This window comes from Podarcis cretensis (assembly GCF_951804945.1).
Source record: "Podarcis cretensis genome assembly, chromosome: 10".
Taxonomy (NCBI): Eukaryota; Metazoa; Chordata; class Lepidosauria; order Squamata; family Lacertidae; genus Podarcis; species Podarcis cretensis.
Window position 1 is genome coordinate 14,333,772 of NC_137179.1, and position 21,878 is coordinate 14,355,649.

At 44.2% G+C, this 21,878-nt stretch overlaps 1 protein-coding gene across 2 annotated transcripts in view; it reads right to left on the reverse strand.

The window, feature by feature from the left end:
* LOC307224988 (solute carrier organic anion transporter family member 1C1-like) overlaps positions 1–12,154 on the reverse strand; it is a 29,811-nt gene extending 17,657 nt beyond the window's left edge. The window contains exons 1-9 of one of the 2 annotated variants that reach the window (XM_079992509.1): positions 11,686–12,154; positions 8,978–9,129; positions 7,278–7,419; positions 7,058–7,190; positions 6,157–6,233; positions 5,817–5,963; positions 5,216–5,314; positions 4,042–4,287; positions 3,592–3,756 (exon numbers count right to left, since the gene is read on the reverse strand). In XM_079992509.1, the coding sequence (XP_079848635.1) occupies positions 3,592–3,756; positions 4,042–4,287; positions 5,216–5,314; positions 5,817–5,963; positions 6,157–6,233; positions 7,058–7,190; positions 7,278–7,419; positions 8,978–9,106 (1,138 nt within the window). In that variant the 5' untranslated portion in view covers positions 9,107–9,129; positions 11,686–12,154. Of the gene's footprint in view, positions 1–3,591; positions 3,757–4,041; positions 4,288–5,215; positions 5,315–5,816; positions 5,964–6,156; positions 6,279–7,057; positions 7,191–7,277; positions 7,420–8,977; positions 9,130–11,685 lie in introns of both variants that reach the window. The other variant, XM_079992508.1, reaches the window with a different exon arrangement.
* Between the last annotated feature and the right edge of the window lie 9,724 nt (positions 12,155–21,878).

Below are 21,878 nucleotides of genomic sequence, written 5' to 3' on the forward strand. Positions count from 1 at the left end.
AAAATGTAAAAATAAGACATTTACATTCCACCAAGTGTCCGTTTCGTTAAATATAGTCTTTACCTAATGTATGCAATGTCAAAATCAGGTACAAGTGTATGAGTGTTATTCATTCCATAAAGAGCAAAGAATCTCTACAAGTGTTGTTGTTGTTTAGTCGTGTCCAACTCTTCGTGATCCCATGAACCAGAGCACAACCGGCACTCCTGTCTTCCACTGCCTCCTGCAGTGTAGTCAAACTCATGTTGGTAGCTTCGAGAACACTGTCCAACCATCTTGTCCTCTGTTGTCCCCTTCTCCTTGTGCCCTCCATCTTTCCCAACATCAGGGTCTTTTCCAGGGAGTCTTCTCTTCTCACGAGGTGGCCAAAGTATTGGAGACTCAGCTTCAGGATCTGTCCTTCCAGTGATCACTCAGGGCTGATTTCCTACAAGTGTACTTGTTGCTAAAGGATAATCCGCAGACTGGGTGGGAAAAACCTATTCACATCCCCGGGAGTGTTGTACTGTTGCCCTCAATCACCCAAATTGCAGTAGCAGTGCCTCAGCTGTGTAAAAATCATTCAATTCTCTTTATTGAATGAATGGTCATTTGGATGGAACTTTGGCTTTGAGACACATTCCGTATTGCACTTGTACATGATTTTGGTATTCCATACCTTCTGAATTGGAACCAGAGGGAAACACTCGTGGAGCAAATCATGTCAGTTTTGCCTTTATGCAATACAGTGGTGCCCCGCAAGACGAACGCCTCGCAAGACGGAAAACCCGCTAGACGAAAGGGTTTTCCGTTTTGGAGGCACTTCGCAAAACAAATTTCCCTATGGGCTTGCTTTGCAAGACGAAAATGTCTTGCGAGTTCCTGCGGGTTTTTCCCCCTTCCCCCCCCTTTTCCTAAGCCGTTAAGCCACTTATCAGCTGATCTGCTGATAAGCCGCTTAACAGCTGATCGCTAAAAGCTGCTAAACCGCTAATAGCGCTAATCCGCTAAGCTGTCAATGGGCTTGCTTCGCAAGACGAAAAAACCGCTATACAAAGAGCCTCACGGAACGGATTAATTTCGTCTTGCGAGGCACCACTGTAGTCGAGTTCCTGCACACACTCAGAGGCCCTTCTCTAGTCTCTACCCTGGCGAGCAACAAGCAATATCAGAGTTAAGATACATTCCAGCCAGGAAGAAAGGTTCAGAGAGGGTATGAAACACAGCAAGTAAGAAATGTGGCCTGGGGGAAGTTCTCAGGGTCAAATAGAGAAGCTGGGAGGGCTGGAGTTGGTTCCTGGGCCTCATAGGTGCCAACTGCCCGGGGCTCTGGGTGCTCTTGCATTAAGCCACCCACAAATTTCAGAGCTAGGGCCATGAACGCTGCATGGCACCCATGGCTCCAGGCACCTACAGCCACAGGGCCAAGCTGGCACTCGTGCCAGGTCTCATGTTGCCCACATCTGGTTTGAATTAACCCTGATATCCACTAAAGCAGGGGTGTCCAACAGGTTGATCCCCCCCCAAAAAAAACCTCTCAACAACTTTGAGGGGTAGATTACTGCCAGTTTTTTTAAAAGTGGGAGTAGAACGCAGTCTCTTGGAAGTTGGACGTGCCTGGACTAGAGGATAATTGAAGTTTGGATGCCATTTTGATTCAAGATGGTGACTTTGGTCTGACTTCACCCCTTTCTTTGGCACGATGGGTCCAAGCTTATAAATTACTGTATTTTTCGCTCCATAAGAAACACTTTTTCTCTCCTAAAAGGAAGGGGAAATGTGTGTGCATCTTATGGAGCGAATGCAGGCAGGAGACAGGCGGGAAAAGCCCCCGAGAGCGTGGCCACATCAGTCCCTTCTTCCTCCTTGGGGAAAAGCCCACAAGAGCCGCACGCTCTTTAAAGGGTACACGGCTCTTGGGGGCTTTTGCGGGAGGTGGGGGAAGGGACAGAGGGCAGCCCCTCAGTCCCGTCCCCCACCTCCCAGAAAAGCCCCCAAGAGCCACACTCCCTTTCACGAGCCTCGTGGAGCATGTGTGCAGCTCTTGGGGGCTTTTCCCCCGGGGAAGGAGAAGCCTACAAGCGCCACACACATGCTCCACGCGGCTCGTGAAAGGGAGCGCTGAGCAGAGCCTGGGATGCATACAGGCTCTGCTCAGTGCTCCCTTTAAAAATATTTTTTTTCTTGCATTCCCCCTCTAAAAACTAGGTGCATCTTATGGTCAGGTGCATCTTATGGAGCGAAAAATATGGTCCATTTAAAAATCACAATATGTTTTGGTAGCACTGGGCAACCCCCTCTAGTTTTAATATACAGCACTGGGCACCCCCTCTAGTTTTAATATACTTTTATAGTTGCTGAATGTGGAAATATCTGAGGTGGACCATTTTTTCTCCACCCCCCATCCCCTCTCATTTCCCTACTGCCCAAAGACAACATATCGGGACCTGTCTGGGTGTCTTGCATTATTATGCTATAGCAGTCTTTGCCAAACTTGTGCCCTCTGGATGTTTTGAGCTATAACTCCCATCAGCCCCAGCCAACATGGTCAACAGTCCAAAAAGTCTGGAGGGCACCAGATCAGTGACTGTTGTCCGATAGTAACAGCAATAAACCTTTTGCCTATTCTTCTCAAGTGGCACTTCCTCTGCTTTGCATAATCTTAAATTGTTTCACACATAGCTAGAGGCTTAGCACTAAGAAAAGCTTGACATACAATGGAAGGCACTGTGTTATGGGCAATAATTGCTGCTGAGTGCCTTTTCTCCTCCTAAACAGCATTCGCAGATTATACTAGTTGAATAGGTGCCATGCCAAGAAATTCCAACTTCCATCTTCGAGGAACGAGAACAACAAAGTGTAATGCAATTGGTCCAAAAATAAAACACTTGGGCTGCATACAACTAAGTTCTGCTCAAAGCAGATCCACTGAAATTAATGGACCCAAGTCCATCAGGGATATTAATTTCAGCTGGGTATATTTTGAAGAGAACTAGCATGGGCTTCAACCCTTGGTATATATAAGAAGCTCCATGTTTGCCTCGCAATTCTGCAGCCTTTGACATACCCAAAGAAAGCTCTGACCTGAAAATCATGTTTTATTTCCATACCTAGCTTCCACTTAGCAAAGCTAGCACAGAGTGGCATCTATTTACATGCCATACTTTTCTGTGTATCAGACGAGGTGGTTTTTTTTACTAAAAATAAGGTTCAAAATTTGGTCTCGTCTTATACACAGACAGTGCATAGGGGGGACATGCAATTGGCTGCTACCTCGATCCAGAGATTCTCAGTGGATATTGGGTGTGCTATTGGTGGCTGCGGCAAGGCCTGTTGTTGATTGGCTGCTGCTGTGTCAATTGGGCAGACAACTCCCGGCTTCTGCCAGCGAGGGAAAAGACGGTAAGCGGCTATTGCGACACATGTGAGTGGCCGTGCAGATCATGTGGGTGAGCTATTTTCTGCAATCCCCCCTAAAAAAGCTCAACTCTGGGCAATCTCCCCTCATTTTCTTAATTTGTAGTCCCCAAAAACAGGGGGCGTCTTATACATAGGGGCATGTTATACACGGAAAAATACGGTAATCATTTTTAAAAAGCATGGCATTCATACCTATGACAAAATTCGTCTTTGAAGATGATTGCCCAAACTGCTGCTCAATGTATTTTGCTTTGTAAGTCACCATACCAATGAGAGAATTGAACTGGGTGATGCTGGAGCAGAGGTATAAAAAATACACTGGATTCCCAAAGAGGCTTTTCAGTGATGGCAGGAAATCTGCAAAACAAAATGGTGACCTGCTGTTGACAAAGTGACTGGAAAACAACATGCAATGCAAAATTGTTTTCAAAGACGTCGCAGGGTTCAGAATATTCCAACACACACTAAGCTCAATGCAATGTTCAGCCACATACTCAATGTGCTCATTTGATGGTTCATCACCCAAGGGTAGGAAAGCAAGGCAAGGTAATTAGTAGAGACTGTTACCAAACTAGCTGATTTGAAAAAAAGAGATTTTATAAAGTCTGAATGTGACTCAGTTCACCAGCCACACGGCCTCACCTCTAGCCATCTCGAGAAACTTCACTTGCTCTTGGTAGGTGATGCGGTGTTCTCTGTTATCTTCGTTGATGAACTTGGACTGCTCAGAGGAAGTGCTAGAATCCTTTCGGGTGTCTGGTCTTGGAAGATGTTTCGGTAAGAACCAGAAAGGGATAGCAGCAAGGATACTGACTACCCCGGCAATTAAATAGCCAAGCCACCAAGCTCCTACCCACTGGGAGTCCTTGTGAGTTATACTTATGCTGTCTGCGGAGGGAGGAAGAAATGACGACATCAGCCACCAGTAGGAACGGTTAGTGGTCAGAGTGTCAAGACTAGGACGGAGGTTATTACACCAGTGAAATTAGCTAAAATGTATAAGACAAATAATAAATGTGGGAAATGTAAAGGAAAAGAAGGAACATTTTATCATATGTGGTGGGAATGTAAGAAAGTAAAGAACTTCTGGGAAATGATATATAATGAGATGAAAAAGATGTTGAAATATACATTCTTAAAAAAAACAGAAGCATTTTTACTTGGTATTATCGGCCAAGACATTAATAGGCAAGATGTACAATTGTTCTTATATGCAACAACAGCGGCAAGAGTACTGTTAGCCCAGAAATGGAAGCAAGAAGAAATTCCGATGAAAGAAGAATGGAGGACAAAATTAATGGACTATGCAGAATTGCACAAAATGACAGGAAGGATTTGAAACCTGTGGGACCAGAGATTTACAGAAGATTGGACGAACTATATGAATTATTTGAAGAGCAACTGTAATTAAAAAAAAAAATATGCTAGTAGGACTACAAGAAGTTTTGTAAGGAGAAATATGAGAAGTGTTACAAAGTAGAAAAAGATAGAGATATTGGTTATGAGTTTGAAATGTAATTGGGAAAATAAGAAATACATACTAAGAGATTAGATAGGAAAATTTTCAGACAGGACTGATGGAAGTCAAAGAAGTTGAATAAGATGTAAAAGTATGTTTAATTATTGTTGAAAATGGTATGTTAAAAAACTAATAAAAATTTATATATATAAAAAAGAAGACTAGGACGGAGGTGACCAGGGTTCAAATCTCCACCTGGCCACGAAGCTTGCTGGACGACCCAGGGCCTTTCAGCCAAACCCACCTCAGAGATTGGGATGTGTTCAACAGACTCATTGCAGCCTTGCTCAGACTCACCCATGTCTACAAAGCCAATGTCAACATACAGTGTGGCACACAAGGAGCCCAGGAGGAAGCCAAAGATGGGGCCTATTATTGCAACCGTCTGCACACACCCTGAGAAAAGGAAGCAGAACAGGCACATTAGACTGAAAAGTTACACTTTGACCTGGTCAATATAAAGGTAAAGGGACCCCTGACCCTTAGGTCCAGTCGTGGCCAACTCTGGGGTTGCGGTGCTCATCTCGCTTTATTGGCCGAGGGAGCCAGCGTACAGCTTCCGGGTCATCTGGCCAGCATGACTAAGCCGCTTCTGGCGAACCAGAGCAGCACACAGAAATGCCATTTACCTTCCCGCCGGAGCGGTACCTATTTATCTACTTGCACTTTGACGTGCTTTCGAACTGCTAGGTTGGCAGGAGCTAGGACCGAGCAAAGGGAGCTCACCCCATCGCGGGGATTCGAACTGCTGACCTTCTGATCGGCAAGTCCTAGGCTCTGTGGTTTAACCCACAGTGCCACCCGTGTCCCAGACCTGGTCAATAAGAATGGACAAACCATCTGGTATGTCAGAGGGAGAAATGAGAAGAAATACGACCTGGTTTGAAAAACAAAATACCAATGTAAAAGGCTGCGCTCTCTTCTGTGGCGTGGTCATCAATGTACGCAATCCCCAGAGGCTGGATCGGGGTTTCCCCAATTCCACGTAGCAGATTTCCCAGCAAAACGTAAATCCACATGGAAATTCCAGCTTCCTTTTCACACCCTGTTCACACAAACCCAAGAGACCGACGTTTGTATTTTGACATCATTTTCCCCCCAATACACTCAACTAATGGGACTTTCAACATATACACACCCTTTCCCATCAAATCACACTAAAGCAGCTGCCAAAAAGAATCATTGCACCAACATTATATTTCCTGGAGCAGTGCTGCCATTATTTTTTTTATCCTTACCTGCATGGATTTGCGCCTGAGCTCTTTCCAAGACTGAGACCGGCAGCTGGTTCTGATCCTGGAGACACGGGGAGATGCTGACAGTTGAATTGGAGGAGGAAGAAAATATCTCATACCTATAGCTGTGTAAAAACCAACAGTTTCTTTACAGAGTTACCACCTGTTACACGGTGGAGGGGGGGGTATATACTTAAGCTTATTCCAGGCTCCTGTTGAAGGCTACCTGAACTGAAGGCAAGGGCTACACTGAAATGAATAGTTCATATATATCAACTGTGGTGAACCTCATTCTGCCTAATGGTAGAGCCGGCCTGAGTCTTGGTCGCCATATTGTACCCTGTACTGAATTTCCACAGCTGTCAACATGAGCTGCATGGTGCCACAAGTGGCAAAACTGGAATTCCACAGGGATAGAATCTTATTCTCCATTCTAAGTCACCCTCATATAAATTGCGTCCTATGAAAAGAGTGCAAAACATTGCAGTATGAAATGCAAGCCAGCCAGACATGCCCCCTTTTAAAAGAATACTCTATTCCATTTATTTTTCCACCTGTTTTTCTGGGTGGGGGTGGGGGTCCCTCCAACAGCCACTCAACGTTACATGGCCATTCAGCACTCTCAGACTGTTCTCTGGCTCCCCCTCCCCGTAGATTTTTTTCAATTTCACTGTTCTGTCTGGGACAATGACAATAAAGATTATCGTATCGTATCATATCGTATCGTGCCCTTTCCCCCAAGTTGCCCATAGTTCTGCAAACCTTGGAGTTTCTCTAAGCATGAATGGTGCAATTTTATCTACACAAGCAATGGCACCCACCCCTGAACTTTGGAAACAGAAGGAACGATCAAGCTTTACACATTTGTTTGCGAAACGGCAGCTACAAATTGTGGCGTACTTACTGTCCCATAAAGAACTGCGGCATGGCTATCAAAAATGTTCCGAATGACATGATCAGGCAACCGGCTCCGATGATCTTTGGCCTATGAAGTTTGGCTCCAAAGTAGCTGACCAGGATTATTATTAAAAGGTTCCCTTTAAGAAGCAAGGAGAGACTGACTTAGGCACACTTAGCTCGTCATCTGCCTATATAGCAACAAAATCTTGGTGTGTGTCACATACCAATTTCAAAGCTGCCATCTATCAGGCCAACCAGGGATGAAGGGATATCAAATCTTTTCTCTATTTGGGTGATGGTACTTTTCAGGTAACTTCCTGACAGAGCTTTCGCAAAGTAAACAAACGATAATGCAGCAAGAAAAATCTGCAACGAGCAAACAGACGAGGCAGTGCTTTAAAAATGTTTCACCAGTGTTGGATTGATTGATTGATTGATTGATTGATTGATTGATATACCACTTAGATGCCAGAATGGCTTCTAAGTGGTTCACAGCTCTAAAATCATTCCATTTTTTAAAAAAAATTCAAAATAACACTTACATGATCACATCAAAATATCCTCAATTTAAAAATAACCATGAAAATTCATTGGGATTTTAGTGTGAATTTATTGTACTATATGAACATTTTCCCATATGTAATCTTCCCTAATATGCACAATTAGGTACTGAATCTTTGTCATTCTTCCAGCAGCAGGAATTAAATTAAATAAAGGTCTGGTATCTGAAGGATGCCTAGAAGCAGAGATTCCTGGGCACAGGGGGCAGATCCAAGAGCTAAGACCCAGCGGCAAATTCCCCAGGTTTCCTGGGGTATAAAGCCCAGTTTCCCCTGGGTCTGGTGTGGAGTGGGGTTGAGAGCAGGGCCAGTGGGGGTGTGTGGCCTGGGGAGAAGGGGTGTGGCTAGGGAAGGGGTGTGGTATAGGAAGAGTCCTGAGGGCCAGATAGAGTGGCTTGGCCGCTGGGCCTGAGTTTCCATGTCCCTGACCTGTTAAAATAGCTGAAATCCATTGACGACAACAACAAAAAGCCTCCTTTCTTTCTGGTTAGCCAGCAATCCTATATGCAGCGCAGAGAGAACGCCAACCCTGGGGAAATTGCTGGCGCTTTAATATGATTGTCTGTCTATTTTTGGAGGCAATAAGCCGCTTCCTTAATGGCTCAGTGGCAACTGAAGGTTTATTCAGTGAAGGAATCGGATTACCTCAGAAGCAGGCAGAGGGGGGAATGATCTTATTTGTCTCATAATGCAAGTTTAATGAACACAACTTGCTTTTAATTCTCCAAACCGGGGAAGTAGTTAAGTGGCACTCTGCACCGAGACTTGGACGAGATGATTTGGTCTCTTTGTGTCAGCGTGTGCTCTGGTGCCGGGAAAAGGTGTTGACCTCTGTGTGCGAGTTTTTGTGTGCATGTCTTGCAATACGACTCAGCCGCACCAACGATAACGCAAGTTCAGAGATGCCTTGATGCTTTTCAAAGTCTGAAGTGCTGTTTTGCGTCGGCCAAGCTGAACACCTGACAGGCACTGAACAATTCTTTCCCCCAACTCACTTCTGTAGTACCAGACTGGCAGCAAACTTCAGTTTGGGCTCCATTTGTATTGGGACAGACTTAGGCCGCTCTCACACCATACATTGAAAAACTATGGTACCAGTTTCGACAGCCGCGACTTCCTCCAAAAAATTATGGGAGGTGTAGTTTGTTAAGGGCGCTGCGAGAACTTAGGAGACCCCTATTCCCCTCACAGAGCTACAATTCCCAGGTTGGTTGGGAAGCATAGCTCTGTGAGGGGATAAACAACAGTACTGCAAGAAGAAAAGGCTTGGCTGAAAAGTATCAGGGAAATAATGTGCCCAATGACGAATTCTCAGCCCCTTCAAATGAGCCAAGTCCACAGTCCACAGCTCTTTTATACTATACCTTCATTCCTCCACAGATTGTTCCTTTCTCCTTCGAAGCTGAGGATTCTGATCTTGAAGAAGACCTGTCAATGGGCAGGATTGTGTTTTTTGAAAAAAGCTGAGTGTTTTCTTTGGATGAATTCTCCATCTGAATTTTCCCTTTCAATCAATCTGAAAGACATAAATAAATGGTTATATAGGCCCTTTTAATTATTATTGCTTCCAGGGAGATCTTTCCGTAATGTGAAAGATGTTTCCTAAGGAATCACATTATCAACTGAACACCTGGAAATGCACTTCTCAGTATGTATAGGAGGAAGAATGACCTGCCCCCAGGGGACACTCTCCCTGTCGTGTTTCTGCAGGAGTCACAGACTGGAAGACTCATTCAGAGATCCAGGGGGCAACCTCCTCAGAGGGCAGACACTTCTGCTGCAGCTCTGCCTTAGGAGTTATGGACTAGTTGGACACAGAGGAATGGTTGGAGGAACCACCAAGCAAAGATGGCTTAGAGCCTGTGGAGTGGGGAAATGACGAGTGATCAGATGAGAAGAGGGAGAAGGCTGGGAGGAGGAGGTGTCGGAAGCTGAAGAGGTAACAGTACTTAGTGAGCTGGGAGAGTCAGTGGCAGAGAGAAGTCTAGAATCAAAGGCAGAAGCTGAAGCAGAAGAAGGCCAAGAGGCAGAGATGAGTCCAACTGGTGAAGAGGCATGGGTGTCTCCCCCTCCTGCTGTGACAAGCTCCCCTCCTCCCTGGTCACCTAGAACCAGAAGAGGCATGAAGATGGTGGAGTAGAGGTTGAATCCACATAGGCACAGTCTCTGATTGCTTGGGGGGGGGGGAAACCCTGGAGAGGTGGGAACTTAGATGGCTGTGGGGAGGCAACTGATCCATGGGGCAAGACCTACTGGGGGTGAGATGCTGTGCTCATTAAGGCTGACACTCTGATAAGTCTATGCAGAGTTCTTGCGTGGCTTGCTCCTGTCACCTAGTCACACTGGATGCAGAGATGGAGACAGAACATCTTGTCTCCAGCCGAGGCTGATAGGGAAGATTCAAAGCCAGAGCAGATAATCATGCAGAGACACAGCAGACAGGCTCCTTTGCAGGGATCATAGCTCAGTAGTAGAGCACCTGCCTTGCATTCAGAAAGGTCTCGGTAGCCATCCCAAGTACTCAAATTAAAATAAGGTAACAAGTGATGAGAAAGGCTTCTTTTGAGACCTGATAAGCAGAATAGACAATACTGAAATAGGTGGATATATCATATTATTGGAATATCTATAGGCTGTGCTTTCATAAAAACACAGCAAGGTGGTATAGAGCATACAAAATTATAATGTCAATAAAAACACCAGTAAAAACATCAATAGATAGCCTGACAAAAATATAGCTGTTCTGTCCCTTCACAAAAACTCTGGTTCATACCATGGCCACTTCTTGCTAGACTACTGCAACCTTCTCTTCCCGGGTCCACACACCTTCACTTCTCAAGTCTATCCAGCACTCTGCTGAAAAGATAATTAAGCCTCTCTTGCCACTCTGAAAATGTGGTGTCCCACCTAAAGTCCCTACCCCAGACGTTCCCAAACTGTGGTTTGAATGGGAAGCGGTTTCGCCAAGAAGCAAACATAAGGACAGAGGGCCTATGAACATTCAAAGAGTGAAGGAGCTCCATGGGGTTTTGGGGGGTTGTTTTTTTAAAAAAGAACCTTTAACAATTTAAAATCCCATTATTATTATTATTATTATTATTATTATTATTATTATTATTATTCACAAAGTAAACTTCTCTGAATAGTGCCATCTTTTGAAAACATAAACATTAATAATAATTGTTAAAATATTGTGGACCGTGCTGTGATTTTTGTAAGCATCTGTATTTTCTTAGGCATTTCTTACTATAATTGCATCTGATTTTTTTGTGTGTGTGTGTTAAATAGATACTGTGTTTATGTACTGACTTTTGAGTTCTGTGTTGTAAACCTCCCTGCAATCTTTGGATGAAGAACTGGAATGCAAATTTAATAAAAGAAGAAGCAAATAAATAATTTGTGGTTATAGGTGTTATTAATTCTAAAGGAACACTTCAGAAGATTGCAGCTAATAGTGATAATAATAATAATAATAATAATAATAATAATAATAATAATGCAACCATTATCAAGATACATTTCTAAAGTGCCATCAACGTACACTGCCCTTTAAAGGATAACAGGATTTTTTTGTTTTTGTATTTGTTTAAAAATAAATTTAAAAATTGTTCTAAAAAAAGAAAGGAAGCAGGTCCCTGCCTCCAAGGAGCTTACCATACAGCAGTGCTTTCGCTAAAAATTTTAAAGTATCAGTGAGAACGCCAAAGGCACAGGAGCTTTCCAATCATGCAGTGGCTTTCACATTAACCAGAATCATTTTCAAGCTTTTGCCACGACCAATAAACGACTGCAAATGATAGCTTCCCCATTCCCTCCTTCTCATTCTTCGGCACCAGTGTGACAACCATTCGTTTCTTTGTAAGCACTGACATTATAGAAAAAGTCATATTTCTAGACAGTCCCCTTAGTTGATTGATTGATTGAATGAAATGAATGAATGAATATGTGTGTGTGTGTGTGTGTGTGTTTTCTTACTCACAGGTGATGAGAGGAGAAAGGCCTCTGTCCACAAAGAAGACAGACAACTTTTGAGAAGAGGATGAAGGGAGAGCGGATGAAGACACAACCTTACCTTGGCAGTAGCGACCTCCAGTCCCTGGTAGTTCTTTTCTGGGGCTGAACTCAGAAACAAATATGTATCTCTTCTCCTAGCCTTAAAATGGAAGAATCTCGAGCGAAACCCCAGTCTGAGACACGATGCAGTGAGGTAGATCTTATATCTGGAGGTAGAAAGAGGAGACAAGAAAGACCAAAGGGGTGGGGAGAACAGTTCTTTGTTTTGCCTGTGTGGTCAGTATCACTCTCTCACTCGGTCTTTTCTTGTTTACTCCTCCACCTTCAAGTCTGGTCTTTCTTCTCCCCCACTACAAATTCCGGGACACACAAAGGACACGAGCAAAGCAGGAGCTGGAATTCTTCACAGCAGAAATGGTTTTAAAAGTTCTTGAGATCTTTCTTAGCGACATGCAGCAAGTTGGACAACATGCATGTGATAAAGCTTTCTTTCTTTCTCTCCCTCTCTCTTTTCCTTCTAAAGCCCTGATCTTCTTAATTGCTGGTTCCCAGGAAATAAAAGACTTCATGGGGGGGGGGGGAACCTGCCAACCAAAGGGGAGGGCGGATGGTGTAACGAAGAAACTTTCTTCTGCCTACACGGAAATCTCTCTGCAAAGCCAGCACACACACACACACACCCCGTTATTTAATGGGAAGCTTCCTTATTAGGTCTTGTAATGTTTTGAACAACGTTGCAGCTTTTCTTTCTTTCTTTCTTGGGTAGCGGGAGAAATCAGGACTAGAAAATGTGCATATCTCCATTACCAGTCATCTTCTCCAGTGTTGATACCATCCACTCACTTAGTTATTCCCGAGAATTTAGATGGTGGTCCCCTTCACCCCACAAAAAACCATGACCTTTATATAATCCTGCTCATTTGCTTTTAATTGCTCAGTTATAGTTTTTGGAAGCTTACATAGCAGGTGCAGTTCGATTCTTGAACTGACAGGGTGGTATTTGTTTCACCTTCTTTAGAGTGTGTGGATCGCAACAGGTTTTACGATGCTGCGCCACACCGATGTGTGATCCATTACTCCACCACAGCTCGCCTCTTCATATGGCTCCCTAAAGTGAAAGTGGTAAGATCACTTGCCAATTACTTGATAGACCTGACGGAGCCCAATTTGAGAAGAGCGTTTACCATGGCCCGTTTCCATTCTATACCCACGGCCTTCCTGCAGGGGATTTACTCTAAGACCCCTATTACTCAGCGTCTATGTTCATGCACAATGAATGAAGTAGAGGACTTCATACACTTCTTTTTCTACTGCCCTATTTATGAGCCAATAAGATCTAAGCTCCTCCGCTTGATCCCGTCCACCATCACATCTAAGGAAGACTGTTTGAAATCGCTTCTTGTGGACGCAAATCCCCAAGTTTCACGTGGGGTGGCAATCTTTATAGTGCAGGCCTTGAAACTCAGGGCTACTCTGACTGGGTAGTGTGTTCTAGACCTGGACCGGTTTTAATTCTTTCATTACCTTTTTAACCTAATGTGCCGAGCCTATTTTGGGGCCATTAAATGCTTTATATTCATCCACATTCTAGATTCCCGGCACCGGCAACTAAATTTTTACATTATTGTCTTAGGGTAATTTATATGTCATAACCCAGTAATATCGTTTTGAATCTTGTTTGGTTGCTTGTCTATACCATTTTTAGTTTGTTTTATCCTGCTATGGCTGTATGCTAATGCAATAAAGGTTTTTGACTTGACTTGACTACTCCATCTCTCCAGTTCCTGACTGGCGACATGGTGTGCAACAACGCGTTTTGGCTGTGACCCACTCTGCAATTCAGTCAATGATGTCTGAGTAGCCATACAAACCTAGAAAGGTGCCTGACATCAGGTCAAGCTAACTACCCCATCTCAGTGGTAGAACATCTACACTACACGCACAAGGCTCCAGGTTCAGTCGCCAGGTAGAGTTCTGGGAGATGTCAGTCTGAAACCCCATAGACCTACTTTGTTTATCACTGTTGTTCTGACCATAATAATATTTTTTTATTTATATCCTGCCCTCCCCAGCCGAAGCCGGGCTCAGAGCAGCTAACAACAACAGTAACACAGCATTCTAAAATCAATTCAAAATCAAATTAATGGCAACCATTGGGCTAGAGTTCTGTGAGGATTACCAAAGGAGGGAGTCAGGCTGTGCCTTGGCCAAAGGCCTGGTGGAACAGCTCTGTCTTGCAGGCCCTGTGGAAAGATGTCAAGTCCTGCAGGGCCCTAGTCTCTTGTGACAGAGCGTTCCACCAGATCATGGTCACAGAACCACAGAAAAGTCGCCATCATGCATACATACTGTCAGGGAATGGTCTAAAGATGAGGACTGGGGAAGGCATTCTATGGCAGACCAGCTTCTCTCTGATGGAGAACTGGAGGGGGAAGAGTCACCCCCCCCCTTGTCCACAGCATGTTCAGAAGCAGAGAGACAGAGACAGAAGCTGAACAGCTTAGGGAGGAGTTACCCAGTTTTGAAATAATGGCAAGGGAACCAAAAGGGAGGGGGCAGCTAGTCGAGACGTCACTTTGAGAGTGTGGGGGACCCCCCTCCCCATGGACTCAGAGGTCTGAACGTATTAGAGAGCAAAGGAGTCAGAGGGAGGGAGGGACTTCCTGTTGGCGCCTAAAATGCATTGGAAGTCGGAAGGAGGGTTTAGAGTTGCCAACTGCTCTCCTTGCAGAGAGCTGTGCATTTGTGCTTGCAACATGATGCTGTAATAAAAGGACAATAAATATATCAACTGCTCGTTAATTCTTATCTGTGAAGTTATCGAAGGGAGAGGAGGACTCTCCAAGCCTGACACACATACATACAAAATTGAGTAACAATGGTGACCAAAATATGTCTTTACATTAAAATGCATACAAAGTACTCCTCCTACTACTACTAATACACAATGTAGAAAAGGTTAGGGGGAAATAAAACAAAATATATTCTAAAATGCAAACTGTGAAGAGAACCAATACATTTAAAAGCATCCAAATTGTTTTTTTTTTTAATTAAATCACCCAATTAAATCTTTGCAATTTGACATATTCACCTCCATAAAATTTTCTCATCAGCTTTTGGGCAGCCACTGGAAATCTTGTAACTCTGTCAGGGATATGTCAGAGTCAAATGTATAATTTTTGCTTGATCATCCCCATCAGGTATTTTAATCAATTCAGAATAAACTTTGCCATTGCTTCATAATACAAGGAGCAGTGCAGTAAATACAGTGGCACCTCGGGTTAAGAACTTAATTCATTCTGGAGGTCTGTTCTTAACCTGAAACTGTTCTTAACCTGAAACACCACTTTAGCTAATGGGGCCTCCTGCTGCTGCTACGCCGCCGCGCGATTTCTGTTCTCATCCTGAAGTTCTTAACCCGAGGTAATATTTATGGGTTAGCGGAGTCTGTAACCTGAAGCCTATGTAACCTGAAGCGTATGTAACCCGAGGTACCACTGTAATGATATAGGTCTTCTACTGCTTGGGCACCATACCTGCACAGATGATGTTCCACCAGAATTTTCCTGTAATGTCCGTCTAAACATTCTGAAGGCATAGCCTGAAACCGCGAAGTCGCACAAACTAACTGGCAAATCATGTCAAACCCATGTTTGTCAAACCCAAACACAGCTGTGTAGAGAACATCGATTTCTAGATTGCCTGTGGATCTTACTGAGCCTAGAAATCACCCAGCTTATTCCTTATATATCTCCAGGTCTGAACTAGGGACCAGTTCTTAATAACCTGCGGAATTATATCAAAAGCTAACATTTGCTCTTCGAAGTGAGCATCATTAATAACTCATCCAGACTTCCGCTTTCTCAGCCGCTTTTCCCCAGGGGAACTGCTCAATTGGAGCAAACATGAATCAGGTTTCCTCTGACATTTGCTGTGGTTTAGCGCTAAAGAGTGGGTTTTCCAGGGGAAAGCAGTGGGACAAGGGCTAAACCAGTTGGATCCATTTTTTTCTAGGCATGGACAAGCAGAAGTGTGGTCGAGTACTAAATGGTGGAGAATACTGACATGTAGCAATGGCCACAAGCCCACGGAGTACATGACTACCTATGGTCATTAGCCATTACACCAATGTGAAACATCCATATTCAAAGGCAACATATCTCAGAATATCAGACAATGCAGACCAGCAGCATGGCAAGGCACTTAGGTCCCTGTTCCACTTTTGATCTTCTGAACCCAGACAGCCACTGATGCATGTGGATTTCCCTTAAGAAGGCTGGCATGCTCTTAATCTCAGATTTCGCCTCCAGTCACTGTCTTGGTGTTGCAATCTGTCCATTTCTATGCCCACAACAACGTATTCTGAATCATTTAGAAGGTGAAAATGGGGGGGGGGGAGTGGGCCCCACTATGTCAAAATGTGAACATTTTCTAAGGCACCACATGCACGTTGCGTGAGGCATAATAAAATTCCAGCAAGATTAGGGGGGAATGATTAAAGAATGGATAATAATTTGTATTAAATCTAGTTGGGATCTGTTCAAGGTGTTTTATTTCATTTTTGTGTGGGGTTGGCTCTCAGTCAGCCAGAGTCTTGCTGTGGTTTTAGCTACTTAGTCATTATGGAGGAGGGGAAACAGTATGGGACAGAAGGAAATATTGACCCTGATGTTTTTTTCCTCATTTGTACAATTAAAACCTCACATGCTGAGAGAAAGAAGCAGGATAAAAGCTGCATCCACATGCCAGTTTATTGCATTTCTCTGACGTTTTACTACCTGTTAATTTCTGCATTATAATTGTGCTTTTGCACAATGTAAATGCCACTTCCGGAACTACAGTGGAATATGGCACAAGTTTAGCACTCACTTCCACGTTATTTGCAAACACATTATTTCTGAAAGCAAATAACATGGAAATTAAGCACTAAACTTGCCCTATATAGTTCTGGAAGTAGTTCTTAAAAAGGTAAAGGTAAAGGTACCCCTGCCCGTACGGGCCAGTCTTGACAGACTCTGGGGTTGTGCGCCCATCTCACTTAAGAGGCCAGGGGCCAGCGCTGTCCGGAGACACTTCCGGGTCACGTGGCCAGCGTGACAAAGCTGCATCTGGCGAGCCAGAGCCGCACACGGAAACGCCATTTACCTTCCCGCTGGTAAGCGGTCCCTAATTATCTACTTGCAGAAGTAGTTCTTACGTTGTGTGAAAGAAAGCTCAAACATAACGTGGACTGCAACAGCTAGGGAAAAGTCATGAAAAAGAAATTGTAGAGTTGGAAGAGAATCTAAGGATCATTCAACCCAACCCCCTGCAATGCAGGAATATGCAGCTGTCCTATATGGGGCTCGAACCTCCAACCTTGGCAGTATCAGCATCATGCTCTAACCAACTGAGCTATCCACGCTGAATAAATTGCCAGGTGAATGCAGCCAAAATAGTCACTTCTGTTGTTGTTGTTGTTGTTTAGTCGTTTTGTCGTGCCCGACTCTTCGTGACCCCATGGACCAGAGCACGCCAGGCACTCCTGTCTTCCACTGCCTCCCGCAGTTTGGTCAAACTCATGCTGGTAGCTTCGAGAACACTGTCCAACCATCTCGTCCTCTGTCGTCCCCTTCTCCTTGTGCCTTCAATCTTTCCCAACATCAGGGCCTTTTCCAGGGAGTCTTCTCTTCTCATGAGGTGGCCAAAGTATTGGAGTCTCAGCTTCACGATCTGTCCTTCCAGTGAGCACTCAGGGCTGATTTCCTTCAGAATGGATAGGTTTGATCTTCTTGCAGTCCATGGGACTCTCAAGAGTCTCCTCCAGCACCATAATTCAAAAGCATCAGTTCTTCAGCGATCAGCCTTCTAGAACACTAATAGTATACAGGCTGTGTTTAGCATGTAATTTCCATGTTATTTAGAATCATAGAATCATAGAGTTGGAAGAGACCACAAGGGCCATCGAGTCCAACCCCCTGCCAAGCAGGAAACACCATCAGAGCACTCCTGACATATGGTTCTCAAGCCTCTGCTTAAAGACCTCCAAAGAAGGAGACTCCACCACACTCCTCGGCAGCAAATTCCACTGTCAAACAGCTCTTACTGTCAGGAAGTTCTTCCTAATGTTTAGGTGGAATCTTCTTTCTTGTAGTTTGGAACCATTGCTCCGTGTCCACTTCTCTGGAGCAGCAGAAAACAACCTTTCTCCCTCCTCTATGTGACATCCTTTTATATATTTGAACATGGCTATCATATCACCCCTTAACCTCCTCTTCTCCAGGCTAAACATGCCCAGCTCCCTTAGCCGTTCCTCATGAGGCATCGTTTCCAGGCCTTTGACCATTTTGGTTGTCCTCCTCTGGACACGTTCCAGTTTGTCAGTGTCCTTCTTGAACTGTGGTGCCCAGAACTGGACACAGTACTCCAAGTGAGGTCTGACCAGAGCAGAATACAGTGGCACTATTACTTCCCTTGATCTAGATGCTATACTCCTATTGATGCAGCCCAGAATTGCATTGACTTTTTTAGCTGCCGCGTCACACTGTTGGCTCATGTCAAGTTTGTGGTCAACCAAGACTCCTAGATCCTTTTCACATGTACTGCTCTCAAGCCAGGTGTCCCCCATCTTGTATTTGTGCCTCTCATTTTTTTTGCCCAAGTGCAATACTTTACATTTCTCCCTGTTAAAATTCATCTTGTTTGTTTTGGCCCAGTTCTCTAATCTGTCAAGGTCGTTTTGAAGTGTGATCCTGTCCTCTAGGGTGTTATCCTAGAAGACATCCATTCGCAGCCCCCTTAACCCTCCCCCCCCCCAAATTGCAGGATTAAAGTGACAACATTTGGGCAGGATATCGGCATACAGTTCTCAGTTCATGTTTAAAGGGGAAGCTTACCTAATCCACACTTTCTGAAACAAGATGTGGAACAAAACTGCCATCCTTCCAAATTCATGCTACTGCAGATTTTGAAATGAATGTTTGTGTGTGCAAAAAAGTGCATAGACTGGGGTAAAGTGTGGATAAAATTGCATACATTAGTGAAAGCAACATTTAAAAATGCACATATTGAGGGAGATTGCATACAAAAATGTGTATATTAGGAGATATCTACACTAAAACCCTGATGGATGTACACAAGGGATTTTATACACACACACACACACACACACACACACACACACACTCCCAAACTGATGTGGAAATATGGAGATATGGAGACCTTAATATAATATTGGAAAAACAAGACACAGAGAGAATCAAAAATTGACAGATTCGTCCATTCCAATTCCGATTGTCTGAAAAATTATTCAGACAAGAAAAGGTGTTTAAAAGACAAAAGCAAGAAAGCAACAGACTGTCATCATATTGGTTTTGGGTTGTTGTTGTTTTTTTAAATGCAATTTCAGCATCTTAAGTGTAGCAACCCTGTGTCATAAAACCCTGAGTAGTAATTTCATTATGAATAGGAGTTCTTTTCATTTCACTTATATCTATTTAGGCTTCCTTTGTATTTTCAGGGAGACAGAGACAGACCACCTCTGTTTCCAAAGAAGGGGGGGGAAGCAGACTAAGCCCCAAATTAGCCTCCTCTGAATGGCTTGTTTTGGTGATCTGAAACATCAAGTGTTACTCCGTAGCAGGTTATGCGCAATATTGTTAGCAGCGAAGTGTTTGAGAGGTCCAGGCCTTCTTGGTCTCAGATATCGAACTAAATAAGTTAGGAACAACTTTAATTAACAGCAGAGAACAGCAGAATTAGGTGCTGCAAGTGGATCATCTAGCTTTTAATTTATGTTTATCATTTATTTTATTTTTATTTTTTTACAAATTCTTATTATTTCAGAAGCTTGCTTCTTTTGGTGCAGACCCTCCAAGTGTCCCTATTTTCGAGGGACAGTCTTGGATTTACAGAAGCTGTCCCAGTTTCTGATTTGATGCCGGAATGTCCTACTTTCCTTAGGTCGTCCCCATTTTCATTGGAGGGTATGGTGTTATGGCGACAACCAAGTCAAGGAGATAAGTAACTAGTTGTTACGTTTTGTCACCACTTGTCGTGATAAAAAGTTACATAAATCGTAACAGCTTTGCTTTGCAAAGATTAACTTAACACTTGCAAATCTTACTTAAGGCCTCACGGACACAAAAAAGGGAGGCTGTAGGAGAATGTCGCAAGAGAACGCTGGCTAGTTAGAAATAAAAGCAAACTGAAACTACAAGAACTCCATCTCCTAGCCTTCCTAACATTTTGCAACATTGTCCCGTGTATATCCTGGTGTGCAATTTGTGCTATAGCTGGACCATAAAGAAGGCTGATCGCCGAAGAATCGATGCTTTTGAATTATGGTGCTGGAGGAGACTCTTGAGAGTCCCATGGACTGCAAGAAGATCAAACCTATCCATTCTTAAGGAAATCAGGCCTGAGTGCTCACTGGAAGGACAGATCGTGAAGCTGAGGCTCCAATACTTTGGCCACCTCATGAGAAGAGAAGACTCCCTGGAAAAGACCCTGACGTTGGGAAAGATGGAGGGCACAAGGAGAAGGGGACGACTGAGGACGAGATGGTTGGACAGTGTTCTTGAAGCTACCAGCATGAGTTTGACCAAACTGCGGGAGGCAGTGGAAGACAGGAGTGCCTGGCGTGCTCTGGTCCATGGGGTCATGAAGAGTTGGACATGACAAAACGACAACAAAGCCAGAAAAAGATGGGTGACCTGCCTTCTTTTTTACCTTCAATATCACACATTGTGCAGGAGTGCCCTAGTGGATGGGGGAGGCCCACACTCCTGTATTTCCAAACACATGCAATTAGTCCTCAATAGGTCTAAAAAATAATCACAAATAAATACTCTGAAAACCCCAAGAACACTGCAAAATCGGAAGACACCAGCTGACTCAGATCTGAGGCCAATGTGCTCCAGCATCCTGTTCCCACAGTGACCAACATGATTCCTGTGGGAACCCCACAAGCAACACCACTCTCCCAAAGGCATATTGCCTCTGAATACCAGAGATAAGATATATACAGTCAACACGATGAGCAGCCACAGATAGCCTTATCTTCCATTAATCTGTTTAACTTCCTCTTAACAGCTGCCCAGGTAGGAGGACATGGCTACACCTTGCGGAAACAAATTCCAAAGCTTCTCTAAGCTGTGAAGAACTTCTATTGCCTTAAATGGCTCAGGACTGCAACACCTCAAGGACCGCCTCTTTCCATTTGAACCTACCTGGACCCTGAGATCACCTTGTGAGGTCCTCCTTTGTGTGCCTCCTCCTCGAGAGGTCCAGAGGGTGACAACACAAGAACAGGGCCTTCTCTACAGTGGCTCCTTGCATGTGAGATGCTCTCCCAAGGGAAATTCGCCTGGCGCCTTCATTATACACCTTTAGGTGCCAGGTAAAAACGTTCCTTTTTAACCAGGCCTTTGGTTGACCTGATCGACATCCTATGCCCTTCTGAAATGTGGCTCTTTTTTTGGTGTGTGTGTGTGTGTGTGTGTGTGTGTGTGTGTGTGTGTGTGTTATTGGGTTATTGTTTTTATTTTGATTTTATACATTGTGATCTTTTCTGTGAACCGCCCTGAGACCTCCGGGTATAGGGCGGTATATAAATTCAATCAATCAATCAATCAATCATGCTACAAAAGACCTTTCTCGACATCATGCAGAAACCTACATGCCATTATCATGCCCCTCTCATTACGTGCCACTTTACAAAAATAAAAGCCAACATAGAGCCGATTGCCGAATTTTTCCTCATGGAGTTACTCCACTCCCCCGAACACAATATTCGCTCTTCCTTAATTTTCTTCCTTCCTTGATTTTGTCCTCCAGATTGTTTCTAAGGTAAGACATTTGAAACCATGGGTAGGCAATATAAGGCCCGCGGGCTGGATCTGGACCAATCACCTTCTAAATCCGGCCTGTGGGTGGTCCGGGAATCAGCCTGTTTTTACGTGAGTAGAATGTGTCCTTTTATTTAAAATGCATCTCTGGGTGGGGCATAGGAATTTGTTCATTTCCTGCCCGCCCACCCCCAAATATAGTCTGGCCCCCCACAAGGTCTGAGGGACAGTGGACAGGCGCCCTGCTGAAAAAGTTTGCTGACCCCTGTTTTAAACCTTCCCATGAGCTGTGTTCCCCTCAGCCCACTGCAGCCAAAGTCCTTGGGGCCCCTCTCCTGCTTAGCCCACTGAAACACTCAGGACAAGGTGCTCCCCCTCTCCTGGGAAGATCCTAGGTGGATTTGGGATCTTGTCTCTGTGACCG